General features: G+C 34.3%; 2 protein-coding genes across 2 annotated transcripts; one reads left to right on the top strand and one right to left on the bottom strand.

The window, feature by feature from the left end:
• Positions 1–1,595: 1,595 nt before the first annotated feature.
• Positions 1,596–2,354, bottom strand: LOC111802131. Its single transcript, XM_023686398.1, has one exon. It carries the CDS (start codon positions 2,352–2,354, stop codon positions 1,596–1,598), a length of 759 nt encoding a protein of 252 aa, XP_023542166.1.
• A 15,699-nt stretch (positions 2,355–18,053) lies between these two features.
• On the top strand, positions 18,054–19,825 carry LOC111801776 (probable WRKY transcription factor 65). Its single transcript, XM_023685925.1, has 3 exons — positions 18,054–18,356; positions 18,483–18,626; positions 19,243–19,825. Exons 1-3 carry the CDS (start codon positions 18,235–18,237, stop codon positions 19,793–19,795), a joined length of 819 nt encoding a protein of 272 aa, XP_023541693.1. The 5' UTR covers positions 18,054–18,234; the 3' UTR covers positions 19,796–19,825.
• The last annotated feature ends 726 nt before the right edge of the window (positions 19,826–20,551 follow it).

Raw genomic sequence — 20,551 nt, 5'->3', positions numbered from 1 at the left:
TCTTTCGTTTGTGTACAACAACAGAGAAGACTGCTTCATGCTAGACGTCGGAACGAGGAAGCCCGTCGTAGAAAAGAAGGATCGTCAAACTCATCAAAACTCGAGAAGTAGTTTGAGATATTTTTGGTACAACAAAAGTAACAACCTATGCCCAGGATTTGACACTTGATGGTCTCACCATTCCTCTACATCTCCTGCAACATGGTTATGTTACCTACTTTTTGCTTCATAAGAGCGAAGACTATCCCCAGAGATCAACATGGGTTCTTCTAACATGTTTTGCCTTCACTCACATGCACTACAGAAAAATTCCTAAGAGATCATCTAAAATAGAATTGCTCTAAGTAAAGCACGTTTAATCATGGAATATCTATGATTTAGCCACGAAAAAAAAAAAATGTGCACATTGTTAGTATAGGCATTAACTTTCGTTTTCTTTAAGCATTTCTCAGTCAAGAGTATATATTAATTATAACAACCCAAACCCACCACTAGCAGATATTGTCCTCCTTGAGCTTTCCCTTGGAATCACATTAAATATTGTCCTCTTTGAGCTTTCCGTTGGACACAGTGCAGATATTGTTCTCTTTGAGCTTTCCCTTAGACCCACCACTAGTAGATATTGTTCTCTTTGAGTTTTCCCTTGGAATCACCGTAAATATTGTCCTCTTTGAGCTTCCCCTTGGACCCATTGCAGATATTGTCCTCTTTGAGCTTTCCCTTAGACCCAACACTAGTAGATATTGTCCTCTTTGAGTTTTCCCTTGGAATCACCGTAAATATTGTCCTCTTTGAGCTTTCCCTTGGACCCATTGCAGATATTGTCCTCTTTGAGCTTTCCCTTAGACTCACCACTAGTAGATATTGTCCTCTTTGAACTTTCTTAGACTCACCCAGATATTGTCTTCTCTAAGCTTTCTCTTAGACCCACCACTACTAGATATTGCTTTCCCTAGACTCACCCAGATATTGTCCTCTTTAAGCTTTCTCTTAGACCCACCACTAGCCGATATTGCTTTCCCTCAACTCACCCAGATATTGTCCTCTTTAAGCTTTCTCTTAGACCCACCACTAGCCGATATTGTCCTGAGCTTGTCCTAGACCCACGAGTAACAGATATTGTCCTCTTCGAGCTTTCCCTTAGACCCACCACTAACAGATATTATCCTCTTTCAGCTCTCTCTTTCGCACTTCCCCTCAAGATTTTTAGAACGTGTCTCCTAGGGAGAGGTTTCTACACCCTTACAAAGAATGTTTCGTTCTTCTCTCCAATCGATGTGAAATCTCACAATCCAAGCCCTTCAGCGCCTAACGTCTTTACTGGCACTCATTACTCTCTCAATACTAACTATCGTTTAATTATGTTCAAATTTAACCTTATTTTGATTTTCCCCGTATGCCATTTTCCCCCTAATCATAACTATATTCTATGAATATGAATATGAATAAATCCTCACTCCTTCAAAACTATACACTAAATAAATAGCAATAATTTCCAAAAATATATTCACATTGACTTTGAAACTAAGATCAAAATTTAAGACAAAAACCCAAGAAATTACAAAGAAAAAGAAGAACAATGAATGAAAGTAATGTCATCTAACAATAGAAGCCACAGCATGAGCCCACCATTTGAGATTATCCTTCATATCAGTCTCATTACCAGGAAACCTCCATTTCTTCATCAATGGCTTCCTCAACTCCATAGCTTCCCAAGCTTCCGAAAGATAAGGCCTCAAAATTTCCCCACCCATCTCTTCTTCTCCTTCCTTCCGGCCTCTGTTCAATGCCGGAACAATCCACGCCAAGCTAGAATCTTTATCCTCCTCCATGAAAACAAATCCCATATCCATAAACCCTTTTAGCTCCTCGAATTCCAGCTCCGACAAGCTCTTACTTTCCGACCATTCCATTCTCAACTCTGTTTTCCGCCGCCGTTCATTTCCTCTCTGGCTGTTCTCCGGCGACTCGTTTCCGGCCATCGTTTGAAGCTTTGGCGAAAACAGAACTGAATTGGGTGAGTTGGAATTGGACATAAAGCTCAATTTGGAGGTTAAGTATTCGCTTATTGACCTCGTTCGAATCTGTCGGACGAAAGGCTCCTCCTCCTCCTCCTCCGGCGGCGGCGACGGCGGGGTTTTTAAGGGATTTTCTGGTTGTGGGTTTTGGGGGTTAGATGAAAAGGGGTGGTTGTTGAAGATTTCACGCTCAAACCAGACGGAATTGAAGAGATTTAGAAGTTGCTCAAGGTCCATCAATGGCGGCTGAGAACAGAGGATTCTATGTCGGGTTGTTTGGTTAATTGGGTTTTTGACAAATGAATGTGATTTTATATGTGAAGAGGGTAAAGACATTGATGTGTCTAGAAATTTCCGTTGAATTACATTGCTTTTTCGAGGAAAGTATGTGTGGGTAAATTGTGTGGGCGTCACGTGTAAAATGGTGTGGAATTTGTCTTAATTTATTGCACTTAGGAATGTGTTTTTGGACTCGGGATGAGCTCGTGATTTGAACAATTCGGATAGAGTTTATAAGTAATTCCGACCCAATTCTTTATATTCGAATTAGGTTGGATTGAATTGTCAGGTTGTTCTTTTTAATTATTTACAAAGTCTCACTTATTCATGATGCATGTTACGTTAATAACTAAAATCTCATAAAACTCAAATATCAAACATTCACAAGTCACAACACATCACTAACATGGGTTATAAACGTTAAAATATTCTTAATCTTCGTATTAATTTAAAGGTAGGATAGTGTTAGGTTAGGTTGTATCCCTATTTTATGGTTGGTCGGGTTGACTCAATACAAAAAATGTCAACCTACAAAGTGACCCCAAGTTTCGATTTCTTAAAAATTCAACTTAGTTCAAATTGAAGAAAAAAAAAAAAAAAAACCCTGTTGAATGAAAGTCCTACATCCGCTAATTTAGGGAATGATCATGAGTTTATAATCAGGAATGATCACAAGTCTTTAACCTGAACAATTCGAATAGAGTTCACAAGTAAACCCGACCAAACTCTCTATTTCGAGTTAGGTTGGGTTGAGTTGTCAGGTTGTTTTTTTTAATTATTTACAAAAATCTCACTTATCCATGATGCATGTTACGTTAATAACTAAAATATCAAACATTCACAAGTCACAACGCGTCACTAACATTGGTTATAAACGTTTAAATATTCTTAATCTTCATATTAATTTGAAATAGGATAAGATTAGGTTAGGTTGTAACCCTATTATCTTGTAAGATTAGGTTGGGTTGTAACCCTATTTTCTGGTTGGTCGGGTTGACCCAATAAAAAAATGTCAACCCGCAAAGTGACCCCAAGTTTTGATTTCTAAAAAACTCAATGCAGTCCGAACAAAAAAAACTAACCCAACTCAACCTTCATTTTTTGTCCAGATAATTCGAGTTGGTCGGGTTATTAGATCATACTAACACTCTTACAAAATATGTTTTTCCACTCAAATAAAGATTCGAACCTCAAACTTTTTTTTATTTATTGAAAGTTCATACTAGTTATCGTAAAAATATTTTTAATACGGTAAGAAAATGTTGGCCACTAGGAGAAGGTTCTAAACAATTCCGCCATAAAAATATTATTAAAATTTTGTTCTATAATTATTTAATTTATAACTTTTTAAATTAAGCGTATAAAAGTATTTAATTTATTTTTAGAGTCATTTTACGTCGTCGTGATTTTAAGTGTAAACGTAATATCATTAATAACTATTGAAAGTGACTTCAGGTCACTTTACGAATCGAATCAATTTCATTTCATCACGAAATAATCATTACTATTTTATATAAAAATTACACTTTTAAACTTGGTTCTTATAAAATTAAATGATAATAACATTATATTTTGCATTATGATAGAATATTACTTGAAATTAGATGGTTTATTGCTTCAAAATTACTCAAAAACCAATCAAAATTAATGCATCTTGTAATGATAATGAATGATTGGATGCATGAACTAAATTTGTCCTTCATAAATCCTTTCTTTTTACCCTAACATAACCCAATAACAATTGTAATGTTGGATTTAAAAACATGACATATCATCCTATGATGTTGGAGAAATTAGAGCATTTGTTGTTGTCAAAATTACGAAAGGATAATATGTTTTAACCTTTACGTCACAACAACAGTAAAAGTTATTTAAAGAAGAAAGAACGGCTACATGTGTGTGGTGTTTGTCTAACAGATTTATATGTTTGAGTTAGCTATGAGGAATTTAGCGTTACAATGATGTAAGGAATTAGGAAGAGTTTTCATTTTCAAGTTGAATAAGAGTGTTTATCCCTTTTAGGGTTCTCTTTAGCTCCTTTTTGAATTAGGTCAAAAGAAGATCGAATTGACCTAGACTGTAATGTCTCATGCCCAGGATTCGGATTAGCGTTAAGAATCTAAATTTGGCACCTGATGGCCCTGACATTCTCCTATGACATGNTCCTCCTCCTCCTCCTCCGGCGGCGGCGACGGCGGGGTTTTTAAGGGATTTTCTGGTTGTGGGTTTTGGGGGTTAGATGAAAAGGGGTGGTTGTTGAAGATTTCACGCTCAAACCAGACGGAATTGAAGAGATTTAGAAGTTGCTCAAGGTCCATCAATGGCGGCTGAGAACAGAGGATTCTATGTCGGGTTGTTTGGTTAATTGGGTTTTTGACAAATGAATGTGATTTTATATGTGAAGAGGGTAAAGACATTGATGTGTCTAGAAATTTCCGTTGAATTACATTGCTTTTTCGAGGAAAGTATGTGTGGGTAAATTGTGTGGGCGTCACGTGTAAAATGGTGTGGAATTTGTCTTAATTTATTGCACTTAGGAATGTGTTTTTGGACTCGGGATGAGCTCGTGATTTGAACAATTCGGATAGAGTTTATAAGTAATTCCGACCCAATTCTTTATATTCGAATTAGGTTGGATTGAATTGTCAGGTTGTTCTTTTTAATTATTTACAAAGTCTCACTTATTCATGATGCATGTTACGTTAATAACTAAAATCTCATAAAACTCAAATATCAAACATTCACAAGTCACAACACATCACTAACATGGGTTATAAACGTTAAAATATTCTTAATCTTCGTATTAATTTAAAGGTAGGATAGTGTTAGGTTAGGTTGTATCCCTATTTTATGGTTGGTCGGGTTGACTCAATACAAAAAATGTCAACCTACAAAGTGACCCCAAGTTTCGATTTCTTAAAAATTCAACTTAGTTCAAATTGAAGAAAAAAAAAAAAAAAAACCCTGTTGAATGAAAGTCCTACATCCGCTAATTTAGGGAATGATCATGAGTTTATAATCAGGAATGATCACAAGTCTTTAACCTGAACAATTCGAATAGAGTTCACAAGTAAACCCGACCAAACTCTCTATTTCGAGTTAGGTTGGGTTGAGTTGTCAGGTTGTTTTTTTTAATTATTTACAAAAATCTCACTTATCCATGATGCATGTTACGTTAATAACTAAAATATCAAACATTCACAAGTCACAACGCGTCACTAACATTGGTTATAAACGTTTAAATATTCTTAATCTTCATATTAATTTGAAATAGGATAAGATTAGGTTAGGTTGTAACCCTATTATCTTGTAAGATTAGGTTGGGTTGTAACCCTATTTTCTGGTTGGTCGGGTTGACCCAATAAAAAAATGTCAACCCGCAAAGTGACCCCAAGTTTTGATTTCTAAAAAACTCAATGCAGTCCGAACAAAAAAAACTAACCCAACTCAACCTTCATTTTTTGTCCAGATAATTCGAGTTGGTCGGGTTATTAGATCATACTAACACTCTTACAAAATATGTTTTTCCACTCAAATAAAGATTCGAACCTCAAACTTTTTTTTATTTATTGAAAGTTCATACTAGTTATCGTAAAAATATTTTTAATACGGTAAGAAAATGTTGGCCACTAGGAGAAGGTTCTAAACAATTCCGCCATAAAAATATTATTAAAATTTTGTTCTATAATTATTTAATTTATAACTTTTTAAATTAAGCGTATAAAAGTATTTAATTTATTTTTAGAGTCATTTTACGTCGTCGTGATTTTAAGTGTAAACGTAATATCATTAATAACTATTGAAAGTGACTTCAGGTCACTTTACGAATCGAATCAATTTCATTTCATCACGAAATAATCATTACTATTTTATATAAAAATTACACTTTTAAACTTGGTTCTTATAAAATTAAATGATAATAACATTATATTTTGCATTATGATAGAATATTACTTGAAATTAGATGGTTTATTGCTTCAAAATTACTCAAAAACCAATCAAAATTAATGCATCTTGTAATGATAATGAATGATTGGATGCATGAACTAAATTTGTCCTTCATAAATCCTTTCTTTTTACCCTAACATAACCCAATAACAATTGTAATGTTGGATTTAAAAACATGACATATCATCCTATGATGTTGGAGAAATTAGAGCATTTGTTGTTGTCAAAATTACGAAAGGATAATATGTTTTAACCTTTACGTCACAACAACAGTAAAAGTTATTTAAAGAAGAAAGAACGGCTACATGTGTGTGGTGTTTGTCTAACAGATTTATATGTTTGAGTTAGCTATGAGGAATTTAGCGTTACAATGATGTAAGGAATTAGGAAGAGTTTTCATTTTCAAGTTGAATAAGAGTGTTTATCCCTTTTAGGGTTCTCTTTAGCTCCTTTTTGAATTAGGTCAAAAGAAGATCGAATTGACCTAGACTGTAATGTCTCATGCCCAGGATTCGGATTAGCGTTAAGAATCTAAATTTGGCACCTGATGGCCCTGACATTCTCCTATGACATGATCACGTTACTTACTCTTCGCTTTTTAAGAATGAAAACTATCCATAGACCAACCCGAGTCCTTCTAATATAATTAAAATTTTCACTCTAAGTACCCATGATTCTCTAATTAACAATTTTGTTTATGATTCAACCATAAACTAAGTCCCTCCCCAGCCAATAAGAGGGTGAGACTCAACTGTCATATGCATGACATGACCTTTTTTATTATGCAAAAAATATCCATTTTAAATATTTCAAAAACCATGCTATGAACTTAAACGATTTGAAAATAAAATTCTTAAATCAATCAAAGAACATATAAGAAAACAGAATAACACAATGCCCTGATCTAACCGAAGGGCTACAAAATAAATACAAATACAGCTACCCTAACACCAGTTCCATGGTCTTCACGCATTGCCTCCGTCATCCATACAAGGGTATCTTGTTTTTACCTTAAATGTAAGAGTAACACATGACTTGAGTATTTTAAGAAATACAGTAAGTGATTTCACTATCGGGGTCATGAAATACAAACACATGCAATATGATGAGACCTATCATTTAAAACATCATTTCATTCTCTTAAATGACTTTCCAGTCCGGGTTAAGTTGGATGTGTAGTACTTCTCTACACACGACTCACACGTGCGAGCGTGGGCCCACCAAGCGGGTTCGCACACTCTCTGCTGGTCGGGCTAGCACTCGCTGATAAGCTATTGTCGGACACCTAGAGGGAAAAGCGACCTTCGTAGTATCATGTTTACGTCTCATAGTGTACTCATCGTAGTCTGTCTTGTATAAACTCATTATAGGATACCTCCACTCACATGTATCCACATATGCATCCACATGAATGATTAGAATCAAATCATTTGTAACAATTACAAAATGGGTTGTATCAATAGTTGAAACAAGACAAGTCACTCAACATTATCCATATACGATAGACCCTTTAAATTATTACTTAACATGATTCTAATATATATCAACCACCTCATATTCATTATTATACTAATAATCTTGAATTTTTTATAGCAGACAGTATAATATTAAATTTTTTATACCAGACCTAATATTAAATTGAAAATAAAATAATTAAAATTATTATTAAAAATGTCATGCTTATAAATAATTTTAAAATACCTTGTCTAGAATCCCTCTCCAAACAAAAGACATATAATTCAGCCTTTGATAGGCTGAGATCGTAGATATTGTTTTCTTTGGGCTTTCCCTTCCGAGCTTCTCATCAAGGCTTTAAAATGCATTTGATAAGGAAAGGTTTCCACACCAAAGGGTGTTTCGTTTTCCTCTCCAACCAATGTGGGATATCACAATCCACCCACATTCAGGGCCCAGCATCCTCGTTGTCACTCGTCCTTTCTCCAATTGATGTGGGACCACCACCAAATCCACCCCACCCCCTTTGGGACCCACCATTCTTACTGGCACACCGCCTCATGTCTACCCCTTTTGGGGAACAGGCTACTCATTGGCACATAGCCTAGTGTCTAGCTCTGATACCATTTGTAATGGCTAAAACCCACCGTTAGCAGATATTGTCCTTTTTGGGCTTTTCCTTACCGCCTTCTCCTAAAAACTTTAGGAAAAGGTTTCCACACCATTATAAAGGGTGTTTCGTTCTCCTCCCCAACTAATGGGGGATATCACAAAAAGAACTTGTCTACGTCTTGACTCGAGTCTTGAACAATCGAGACATGTATATCGAGTAATTTGCATAGGTGCATTACGGGGCAAATCTCCTTTGGCAGTAAGTTGATTGGGCATTAATCAAAAACCATCTGCCAATGGAGTAATTGCCCAGAAATCCATCCAATGCACTTCATGTTCATTGTTCATCTTCATTTCAATGCACTTTCTTTCATTACCTTCCATCTCTATATAAAGCTTTTGAACAAACCTTCACATCGCCAATGTTGATGATGTAGAGAGATCAGCATATTCTAAGCACAATGCCTACCCCTTTCAAATATGTGTATATAAGTATAATGCTACTTGGGGATGAGATTCCCTTCTCAACTCTCCACTTCCCTAAATCATTCAACCACACGGCTCGGTTCCAAATCGTGTTCGAGATTAGAAATCGGGATTTTCCTTTTTCGAGATGGAGACTTGAAATAAACACGACTATATAAAATTTAACTCGTAAATCCAACTTTAATGACATGACACTCGTAATTATTTGTACACTATATTAAAACCTGATTTGTATATTTGTGGTAAGCATTTTTACGTGTGTCGAGTTTTTGGTGCTATTTTTACGCACATTAGCTAGCATAGTGTCGTTGCGATGTAGTACCATGAAGCTATGTTTTTTCTTTAGTTTTTTGTAGCGTTGGGACGTTGTGAGATCTCACATCGGTTGGAGAGGAGAACGAAACATTTTTTTTTATAAAGGTGTGTAAAATCTCTCCTTAACAGATGCATTTTAGAAAATGTGAGACTGATGGCGATACGTAACTGGCAAAAACAGACAATATCTGTTAACGGTAAACTTGGGCTGTTACAAATGGTATTAGAGCCAGATACTGGGTGGTGTGCCAGCAAGGATGCTGGCCCCCGAGGGGTAGATTGTGAGATCCCACATAGGTTAGAAATGGGAACAAAACATTTCTTATGAAGGTGTTGAAATCTCTCCGTAACAGACGCGTTTTAGAAAACATGAGACTGATGGTGATACGTAATGGGCAAAAACAGACAATATCTGTTAGCGGTAAACTTGAGCTGTTACAAATGGTATTAGAGCCAGATACTGGGTGGTGGGCCAGCAAGGACGCTGGCCCCCAAGGGATAGATTGTGAGATCCCACATCGGTTGGAAATGGGAACGAAACATTTCTTTGTGTTGAAATCTCTCCTTAACAGACCCGTTTTAAAACCAGGAAGCTAACAACGATACGTAATGGGCTAAAGCGAACAATATCTGCTAGCGGTGTGCTTGGGCTGTTACAAACGTCGTATTGCCTCCTTTCTCTATTGATTTCTTTGATTTCTCCGCACTTCTCATTTTACTTGATTTCCTTCGATAACTCATTTAACTACTCTCGTTTATTCTATTTACTCAACTTCTACGAAAACATACTAAGTTTTTTTTTTCACCATGACCAAATGTATTTCTCATTCAAATTCACGACGAAATACACGTAAAGTTTCGATATAAACGATGGTTACGATTAGGAAAGCGCTTCAAGTAAACCACTTTTTAAAGAGAAAAAGTAAAGGGAAGGAAGAAAAGGTGATACTTTCACACCACTTTTTTGGTGCAAGAATTTCAACACTTTGTAAAGCCAAGAAACATAAAATTATATGCTCTTGGAATAATCCCTTTTGGTTGCAGCTCACAACCCTTATATTATTACTGTCACTGTAATAATTGTACTTACAAATCATGAGAATCAACCAAGTAAAACAACTATATTCTGTTCATGAGTTCTTATTCTTATCCTCCTTTTGGCCTTTGGGTTATGCTGCCCCTTGGCTTCTTTTCTTTGCCCTTTGGCCACCTTTTTCTATTGCCCCTTTCCATGTCTTTAATCAACAGCCTTATGAAAGAGTTGTAAATATAAAAAACGAAGAAAAAATTGAAATCATTCCGTTTGTCGAAGAACAAGATCTTTAAATCTAAAATATTTAAGAACTCTAAAAATGACGAGGAATCAACCCTACATTTACTTTGATGATCAATATGTAACAGTACAAGCCTATTGCGAGCCGATATTGTCTTCTTTGGGTTTACCCTTTCGGACTTCCACTTAATGTTTTAAAACGCGTATGTTAGGGAGAGATTTACACACCCTTTTAAGAGATATTTCGTTCACCTCTCTAACTGATATGGGATCTCACACAAATTGATCAAAAGTATAGAAAATTTGTTTCTAAACTTAATTTCAAATCACTCTACAAGATAGCTTGAGTAAGTTTACTTGAACGAGGCTAGTATGCAAATCTAAACACAAGAAACGTAAAGGAACAAGTTCATGAGTTAAGAAACATAATGGGCAAATTTCATTTCCTTTTAATGATATGAAAATTTTAACCAATTGGATTTAAGAACTCTCATGGATATGCAAATCTCTGGATCACAAATGCTAAAACCCGTAAGTACTCTTAAGAGATCGATCTAACAACCTTATTGAAGAACAAGACCTTTAAATCGAAAATACCAAAGAACCCCAAAACGATAAAGAATTACATCAAGTGAAAGTAAAATTTAGATTACCTTGTTGATCAAATATATCAAGACAAAAAAAACTTATTTGAGATTCGAATCACTCCACAAGCAAGATCAATCATGTCAAACCATAATGTTAATTTTTGAAATAAAGTATCATGTCAAACCTTAATACACTTTAAAAGTTAAAAGGGTATTTTGAAATCTTTTCTAAAGTTCAAAAATATTTTTGAAAAAGAGTATCCATCCAAAATTAACGGTAAGAGTATTTTTTAACTTTTTTTTTTAAGTTCATATTGAAACTTTTGAAAGTTGAGTAATATTTTTGAGACGAAGTGTGAGAGTCCCACGTTGGTTGAGGAGGAGAACGAAACACCCTTGATAAAGATGTGAAAACTTTCCCTTAGCAGACACGTTTTAAAGCCTCGAGGGGAAGTCCGAGAGGGAAAGTCCAAAGAGGACAATATCTGCTAGCGATGGATCTGGGTCGTGTAACGACCCAAGGAGAAGGATTAGGCTTAATCTGCACTGAGATATATATGAGTTTCTTAGATAGCCACTCAGCAATCCTTCCACTACTTGAAGGAGACAGATGAAGAAAAGATTTGGGAAATTTGGTGCTTAGTTTGTGTAATGATTGAAGCATGGATGAAGCTTTGGCTCAAGAACTTTGTTCCTAATCTCGAATATTGTTACCTTAAATCTTCATGGCAATGAAAATGATGGACAAAAAGAAGTAAAGGGACTGAAGGAATAGCAAAAGTGGCATATGCTTCTATGCCATTGGTTTATTTCATTAGCATATCCAAGGGGAGGTGCGGATCATGAGGATTTAAAAGGCTACTCATCAGGGTAGCAAGAGGTAGCAAAATCATAGGGTTGGGGTTCAGGAATGACAGTGTAATTCTCCTTTGGCAAGAACATGATCAAACCATTCATTTGATTCATTCCAAATGCTAATCATAATGCATTTGTTTGTTTCTTTGCCAAAGGAGAATTGCCCTGCCATTTACTCTCCCATACAACTTCAACCACATATCGAGGTGATGAAAGTGTGGGACCTACAACAATCACAATTTGGTTTGATAATCGAACCGTTTGCCGAGTAGAGTTTCTTGAAATCTTCTCTTTTTGCATTCAACGTGTACATATTTAGTCTCTGGGTTTTTAAATTTTAACGTTTTGTCTAATAAATTGTAATAGCACAAGGTCAAAGCTAGCGGATATTGTCCAACGATTCTCCTCAACATTTTTAAAATGGGTCTGATACGGAGAGTTTTTCACACCCTTATAAGGAATGTTTCGTTCTTCTCCTCAACCAATATGGGATCTCACAATCCACTTCCTTCGGGAACAATGTCCTCGTTGATACTCGTTCTCTTTGCCAATTGATGTGGGACCCCCTAATTTATCCTCTTTCGAGCCTAGGGTCCTTGCTGGCACATTGCCTCATGTCCACCCCCCTTCAGGGCTCAGGCTCCTCACTGGCAACCGCTATATAAATCATTGACTTATTCGTCAATTTTTGAAATTCATAGATCTACTCGAGACAAAACTGAAAGATTAGAGTTTTACGGGACTCATAAAGGGTATATGAATTAATTACCGATACTACATTGAAAAGATGTGTGAGATCCCACATCGGTTTGGGGAGGAGAACAAAGCATTCTTTATAAGGGTGTGAAAATCTCTTCCTAGCATACGCGATTTAAAATTTTTAAGAGGAAGCCCGGAAGGGAAAGCTCAAAGAGGACAATATCTGCTAACGGTGAACATGGAGAAAGGAAGAGATTGCAGGACCTCGAAGGGGATGGATTGTAAGATCCCACATTGGTTCGGGCATATATTTCATAAATGTCGAAAGATCCCATTATTCTTACAAATGGAATTATGGGCTAGATAAAAGAGCGCCGGCGAAACCCGCCCCTGACGTCGGCCGGATTTGTGAGGTTCCAAGTTCTTGGTGCTGCCGATGGTCGGAAAGTTGAGGAAGATGCTTCTTTAGTTCTTTTTATCTCATTCATTTGAGAAATCCCAAGAATTACCAACCTTTCCATTCGATTCTTCACTCTTGTTTAGTTTACACTTACAAAATGTTCTAAAATTAACCGTGAGAACCTACGGTTGGAGTGAAAAACGAAACATTCTAAAGAGAAACTCGAATGCAAAAACCTAAAGAAGACAATATCTGCTAACGGTAAACTTGAGTTGTTATAAATGGTATCATCAGGCCAGATGCCGGACCGTGTGCCAGCAAGGAAGCTGGACTCTCAATTATATAAGATATTTAAATAAGATGCCTTCCCCAACCAATTATATAAGATATTTAAATAATTTAATAATTTATTAGGATGAGTTTCACATGCCTTTTAATTTATTTTTTTTTTCTCAAACAAAATATTTTTAATTATGCTTTTTTTTCTTATTAAAAAACAGAATTTTAAAATCAATATTGGTTTTGTAATTGTTTTTTATTTTATTTGAAAAGTCTTTTTTTTTTTTTTTAAATAATAATAATAATAATAAAAAGAAGAAAAAAACCAAACCCACATACCTTGTTACTTAAGAAGGCAAACTGTTGCAGCAGAATTGCAGGACAAATCTGATCCATTTGACTATAACCACACTGTTTTAACACACAGATCCTCCTCCTCCTCCTCCTCCGCCGCCGCAAATGACGGCGGCTGCGGCGGCCACATCTTTGGCCATCGGTAGCTTCATTAAATGGAATTCTCTGTCAAAAGGAGATCTTCTTCATAATGCTACTCTCAACTCATCTCTATATTTTATGTCAATTTACAAACACATATATATATATATATATATATGCAACCCGAAACAATGACCCATTTGGGTTATGCTCTAGCCTCTGGTCCCGTTTGAGAAGAAAAATTTTAGAAAACAGGGACAGAATTTTTTTTGAGAGAGAGTTTCAAAGTAAGATCGAAAGGAATGTTATAGGTTGTAAGTGAAAAGGACAACATAACGCTTATATAGCATATAACTACGAGTATGAAAAATTGATGACTAGTCACATTCGTTTATAGTATATATTTTGAGGCATTTCAAATCTACGAGGTCTAGATATAATTCTGCCGAAACAGGATACATTGGGACATGCGTGTTGGATGATGAAAGTCCCACATCGGCTAATTTAAGGAATGATCATAGGTTTATAAGTGAGGAATACTAACTTCATTGGTACGAGGCCTCTTGGGGAAACCCAAAGCAAAGTCATGAGAGGTTATGCTCAAAGTGGACAATATCATACCATTGTGGATTCGTCTAACAATGTGGTCATCGACAACACGCCTTGGACAAGTATAACTATTCCTTTATAGTACATTTTGAGTTTAACCTATGAATTCTCGATCGAGAGTACGTGTCTTAACTCGTGTGCTTATCTTGAAATCACGATAATGACGAAAATATAAATACGATATTAATCTCTAATAGGGACAAAATTAAGAAATGACTTAGCAATTAAGGATGGCGTAGAAGAAAAGTCGATTATTGAATTAAATCCATTGGGTGCCATTTCCAAGATGGATCCATTCCGTTTAGGGTTTTTAATTAAAACAAAGGGATTTGAATTTGGTATTAATTCGACTTAGTCAAACTATATAATTAATTTATATGATTGGTTTTGATTGCTTGCTTCACGCATCCATTAATTAAAAAATAATTAGATTGACGGTTTCTCTCTCTTAAGATCGACACCACAACAGACATGTTCACAAGAGTAGCTACTATAAGAGATGTCCACGAACAGAAACGGACAGCTTTTTCATTTTCATTTTCATTCCTGCCACCTATTTCATTTTTCATTTATTTTTGTACGGATCAGAATAGAGATTTTTCATGGATACTTTTCGGGTATTGAGTTTCTTGCCGGTATTTTTAAAAAAAATCAAATTGTCTTGAAAAAATTTTAACAAACGGGTTTATGTTTCTTTATATTATTATTTATGTCACCCGAGTAAAGAAGGAGTACCTTATCCAAATGAGAGTGATCCTCAGGATAAACGGGCTAAGAAAGGTTTAAAAGAATTGAAAGTCGCTACCCATACTATCAAGGTGCACCTTCTTTTTGGTAGCTCAGTTATAGGAACTTTTATGGCTAAGCTTTGTAAGTGAATACAGAACATTCTAGAAGAACTCGTGTTGAAGTAATATGACCATGTTGGTAGGGCTCGTGTTGGTGGGATGCAAGTAGGACTTATTACCCACAAAATCGGTCTAATAGAACATAGAACATTGTTTACAGATCTATAATTTTATGAGAATAATAACTAAAACAGGAAGCAAAGACGGGTATTTCTCTAAAAACGTAACCTAATATAAACCAATTATGTCGTTATCATAAAGTTCTGGATCTGCCACGGCTACAACCACGTGTTATTATTCGATTTGAGCCGCATTAAACAATAGTAACGTAGTTCGCATTATAGTTGACTCTTTTAAATAATTTTGATTTAAGGATTTAAAAATATATGAATATTGTGACAAATATATACTAATATTACTCATCTTTATGCCAATGAAATAAAAAGATTCTTTCTTTGGAAGAATCTCTCTTCTCCTTCATTGTAGCCAACACCATGTGATTAATCCTTAATTAATTAGGGTAATTAGGGTAATTAGGGTAGTTGTAATTAATTTAATAAAAATACTCTCGAAATTTACACTTTATCTTAAAATAAAATGTAAAAAATGTAAAAATACCGTAATTTTAAATGTTACTCATAAATTTTCAAAAGTTTTAATAAAACTTTAAATTAAAAAAAAAAATGAAACTGGTAATTCTTTATTTAAAAAATAATTTAAAACTTCAAAAAAAAAAAATTCATTAATACCTTTTTTAACGCGTTTTAAAAAAATTTAAAAATATATTTACCATTAATACTAGATTTAAATATTACCCATAATAGTTTAAAATTAATATTAACATCCTTTTAAAAGAAAAAGTTCAGAAAATCGACATCTCATGGATTATTTACCAATATTTTAATGTTACTTCGAAAAATTTATGAGTATTTTTGAAACATGATACTAACGATAAATGTATTTTTGAATTAAATTATTTTTTTTTAATAGTATTAATGAAACTAATGGAACGGTATATTTGAAACATTTTGGAAAGTTTAAGGATATTTTTAAAATAAAGTATTAATTTTTTTTAAGAGTATTTTTAAAGATGTTTTTATTAATTTAGGTTATATTTAATTACCTAAGTTAGGGGTAGTTAAGGTAATTAAATGTGGCTTAAAGTCTACTTTTTTTAACATAAAATTAACATTATTTTTCATAATTACTTATATTTAATTATCGTTTACTTGTAAGATTAATTTACGGCTAAAAGTATACACATATTATTATATAATATCTTTGAAATTTTTGGCCAAACAATTTTTAAAATGGCCTAATTTCCCAATTTGCCCCTGATTAGATTACTAATATTTTCGTTAATTTATAGTTTCCATTTTTAACTTTTTTCATCTCTATATTAAAAAAAAAATAAAAAATCATTTGAACGAATTTTAAAACGTTTTATTAATATCATTCAATTGTTTTAAATAAAAAAAAATACATTTACTGTTGGTAAAAAGTAACATTAACACTATTTACCTTTATATATATTATTACCATCAAGGTAGGGACGAAAATCGTCTACCGACACCTTATAGGTTATGTACAAACATTGTATATTATTTTAAAAAATTAATGTGTATGTTTGAAACATGATCCTAACCGGTAAAGATGTTTTTGAATTTTTTTTTTTAAAGTTAAAACGTGTTTTTTAAGTTTTTAAAAAAAGTTTAATAATATTTTTGAAGTTTTTTTTTCCGAAAACTCAAAAGTATTTTTGAAACATTTTTTAAACGATTTTGAAAGTTCAAGAATACTTTAAACAAAATATTAACCGGTTTAAGAGTATTACTGAAACTTTTGAAAGTTTAATTATATTTTTGAGATAACGTCTAAAATTATTAAAGGGTATTTTTATTAATTTAGCCAAAAATTTATTAGGTTCACAAAATTGCAATTTATATGATGATGTCGTGACGTCCCGAGTAAAGGAGTGACACATGGACGAACCAATATTAGGTTCGAATAAGAGTAATTCTTAGAATACGATGGAGAATAAAAACTTAAAAGAATTTATAGTTACTATCTATACCAATATTGTGCACATTTCGTCTTGGTGGCTCGGTTATAATAATTCGCAAGTTAAACGCGTTATGCTTAGAGTAATTTTATATTGGATGATCTATTAAAAAGAATTATAAAAAACATGTTAGTGAGAAAAAAAAAAAGCAGGTAAAAAGAACTGTTTACGAGAATAGTTTCCAATCTTTAAAAGCACCTTAAACATAGTAGAGATGTTCGTATGACTCATTGATCTGACTAATTCGGATTACCCAATTCAAACCATTAAGGTCGGGTTAAATTTTTTAAAATTTGAAAATTCAGTTAGACTAACTTACACCCGAAATAGGGTTAAAACCAAACCCAACCTACCCGGTTCTTTACTTTTAAAAAGACTAAAATATTGAACGTTTGTAATTAATATTAATGATATATTATGACTTATAATATTTAATACTTGAATTTTATATGATTTTAGTTATTAACGTAACCGAGTATGATTTTTTTAAAATAATTATAAAAATTTAAAAAAAAAAAAAAAAAAAAAAAAAAAACCAATCCGACTTAAAATTTTGGGTTAGTCCAAAAAAAATTCCAACCCAATCCAACCCATGCAGCTCGTAATTTAGTCCTAATTCTCTAAATTAAAACCCCAACCCAATCCAACGCGTGCAGCTCATAATTTAGTCCCAATTCTCCGAATTAAAACCCTTAACCCAATCCAACCCGTGCAGCTCGTAATTTAGTCCCGATTCTCGGAATTAAAACCCCCACAAGCCTCCATCATTTCCCTCCCAACCCCAAATTTTTTAAATAAAAAAAATGAAATGGAAATTGAAAAATACAAATGTGAGAATGAAAATAGCGACAAATTATGGATTATAATATGACCAAATTGAAGAGAGATTAGATAATCGCACGTCCCTCAGCTAATATATTCGTCAACTCCAAACCCCATTTTTTTAATTCCTCAAAAAACCACATTAATTTCCCCCTCCTCCTTCTTCTTCTTCATCATAAACTTTTCCGGCAGCCATTACCTTAAAAAAAACACCATCCCATCTGTGGCTACTCCGGCGGCCGCCCTAATAACATGGATGCCACCTTCAACAACAACCGCCACCAATTCTATTCCGGTGATCCCTTCGATGATAGCGACGACAAAGCCCTTGATTCTCCGCCTTCTACTTCCACCGCCGCCGCCAAGAAGGGCAGGTCAGCTCCTATTTTGATTAGCTTAATTCCATNACTTTCTCAATTATTAGAACATCAATATAAATCTTTCCATTTTATCCTCTTTGTTTTTTTATTTAAATTTATATATGTATATGTGATTTGTAGAAGAGGGATGAAGAAGAAAGTGGTGTCGGTGAGAATTAATGGTGATACCCCAAGGAATTCTTCTGGTTCTACTACTCCTCCTCCTGATTCTTGGGCTTGGAGAAAGTATGGTCAAAAACCCATCAAAGGCTCCCCTTATCCAAGGTGAGCTCAATTTCAAATTTTATGATATGGGTTTTGTTTCAATTTCAACGTTCTTATCTGGGTTTCGATATTTCGTTTCGATTTGGTCGCTAGTGTAACTGTTCAAGCCTATTATTAGCAGATATTGTCCTTTTTGAGCTTTCACTCTCGTGCTTCTCTGCAAAGTTTTTAAAATGGGGAGAAGTTTCCACACCCCTAGAGAGAATGTTTCGTTCTCCTCCAACCGATGTGGAATCTCACAATCCATTCCCTTTAAGGCCTAGCATCCTCGCTAGCACTTGTCTCTTTCTTCAATCGATGTGGGATCCCCACCAAATCTCCTCCTTCAGGCCTAGCATCATGGCACATCACCTCATGTCCACCTTTTTTGAGACTCAACCTCCTCGTTGGCACATCAAGCTGTGTCTAGCTCTGATATAATTTGTAACATCTCAAGCTCACCGCTAGCGTATATTTTTCTTATTGGGTTTCTCCTAAAATGGGTCCGCTAGATTTTTACACCCTTGATGTTTCGTTCTCCTACCCAATTGACGTGGAATCTCACATTCTTATCTGGGTTTAGTTCTTTTGTTTCGATTTGGTTTCTATAATTTTAAAAGTTTCGATTTTTTTTTAGGGCGTATTATAGGTGTAGTAGTTCAAAGGGATGTCCGGCGAGGAAACAAGTAGAGAGGAATCGGCTTGATCCAACCATGTTGGTGATTTCATATTCGTGTGAACATAATCACTCCGGTCCGGTTTCTAGAAACATCAATAATCACCACCAAGCCGCCGCCGTGGAGAAACCCGGTTCGCCGGAGAGTGTACCGGTTCATCCCGAACCGGAACCGGAAGTGGAAGAGAAGTTCGTGGATATGGGAGAGGAGTCGTTGATAACAGGGGACGAGTTCAGTTGGTTCGGGGAAATGGAAACGACGTCGTCCACTGTTCTCGAAAACTCGATCTTTTCTGGATGCTCGAGTGGATTGGGAGATTCGCTTTCGAGTGACGTGGCAATGCTTTTTCCGATGGGAGATAATGACGTGGACGACTCACTGTTTGCGGATCTCGGGGAGTTGCCGGAGTGTTCATTGGTGTTCCGGCACGGCGGAGGCCGCGGATTGGCGGCGGATGAACAACCGGCTGCCGGGCAGCGGCGGATCACTCCCTGGTGCGGAACCACCACATGAGCTGCGGCTTCTCCATCGTCCGCCATTGATGCCGGGAAGTTTTTTTTTTTTTTTTTTTCTTTTTTTTTAAACTTATTTATTTCTTCCTATATATTTTACGAATTTGCATTATAAGAAAAAAAAAAAAAAATCTTGCTTTATTTAATTCTAAGCCTAAATTATTATTTTAATTAATAATATTTTAAGAAATTTAGCGAATAAATCGAAAATTATAATATATATATATATATTAATTTTTGTTCTAAATTAAATTTATTTCCTTTAATATTTTTTAGGTTTTTTTTTTTTTTGTCTCTAAAATTTAAATTTAGTTATTATATAAATTTTAATTATAATTCTTTAAAAAAAAAACATAATTATTATAGTTAAAAATGGGAGTTAGTTGCATTAGAATGAATTAGATATCATACAACTTTTATTAAAAAGAATAATAATAATGATAAAGAATTAAATAATATTTATTAAAATTCGAGAATTAATAGACATTTTTAATTTGAAAAAGTTAATTTAAACTAAAAATTTGATCATTATTATTTGAAAAATAATTAGAATTTAATTTTTATAATTAAATCCGAAGAGTTTGATAAAACATTTATAAATATATTATATGAATTTTATTCCATTTAAAAAATAGAAATTTAACTTTTAAAATCGTAGAAATTAAATTATAATTTTCGCTAAATTGTTGGTATTAAATTTACAATTTAATCCAACTTTTTTAAAATTTTAATTTTTTTTCTACAACTTAAGAATATA

This window comes from Cucurbita pepo, chromosome LG09 (assembly GCF_002806865.2).
Source record: "Cucurbita pepo subsp. pepo cultivar mu-cu-16 chromosome LG09, ASM280686v2, whole genome shotgun sequence".
In the NCBI taxonomy this organism is placed as follows: domain Eukaryota; kingdom Viridiplantae; phylum Streptophyta; class Magnoliopsida; order Cucurbitales; family Cucurbitaceae; genus Cucurbita; species Cucurbita pepo.
This window is presented reverse-complemented; position numbering and strand designations above follow the sequence as displayed.

Coding starts and splice junctions, on each gene's coding strand:
- LOC111801776 (XM_023685925.1), top strand. CDS start 18,235: ATGGATGCCACCTTCAACAACAACCGCCACCAATTCTATTCCGGTGAT. Junction 18,357..18,482: donor GCCGCCGCCAAGAAGGGCAG/GTCAGCTCCTAT, acceptor TGTGATTTGTAG/AAGAGGGATGAAGAAGAAAG. Junction 18,627..19,242: donor AAAGGCTCCCCTTATCCAAG/GTGAGCTCAATT, acceptor ATTTTTTTTTAG/GGCGTATTATAGGTGTAGTA.
- LOC111802131 (XM_023686398.1), bottom strand. CDS start 2,354: ATGTCTTTACCCTCTTCACATATAAAATCACATTCATTTGTCAAAAAC.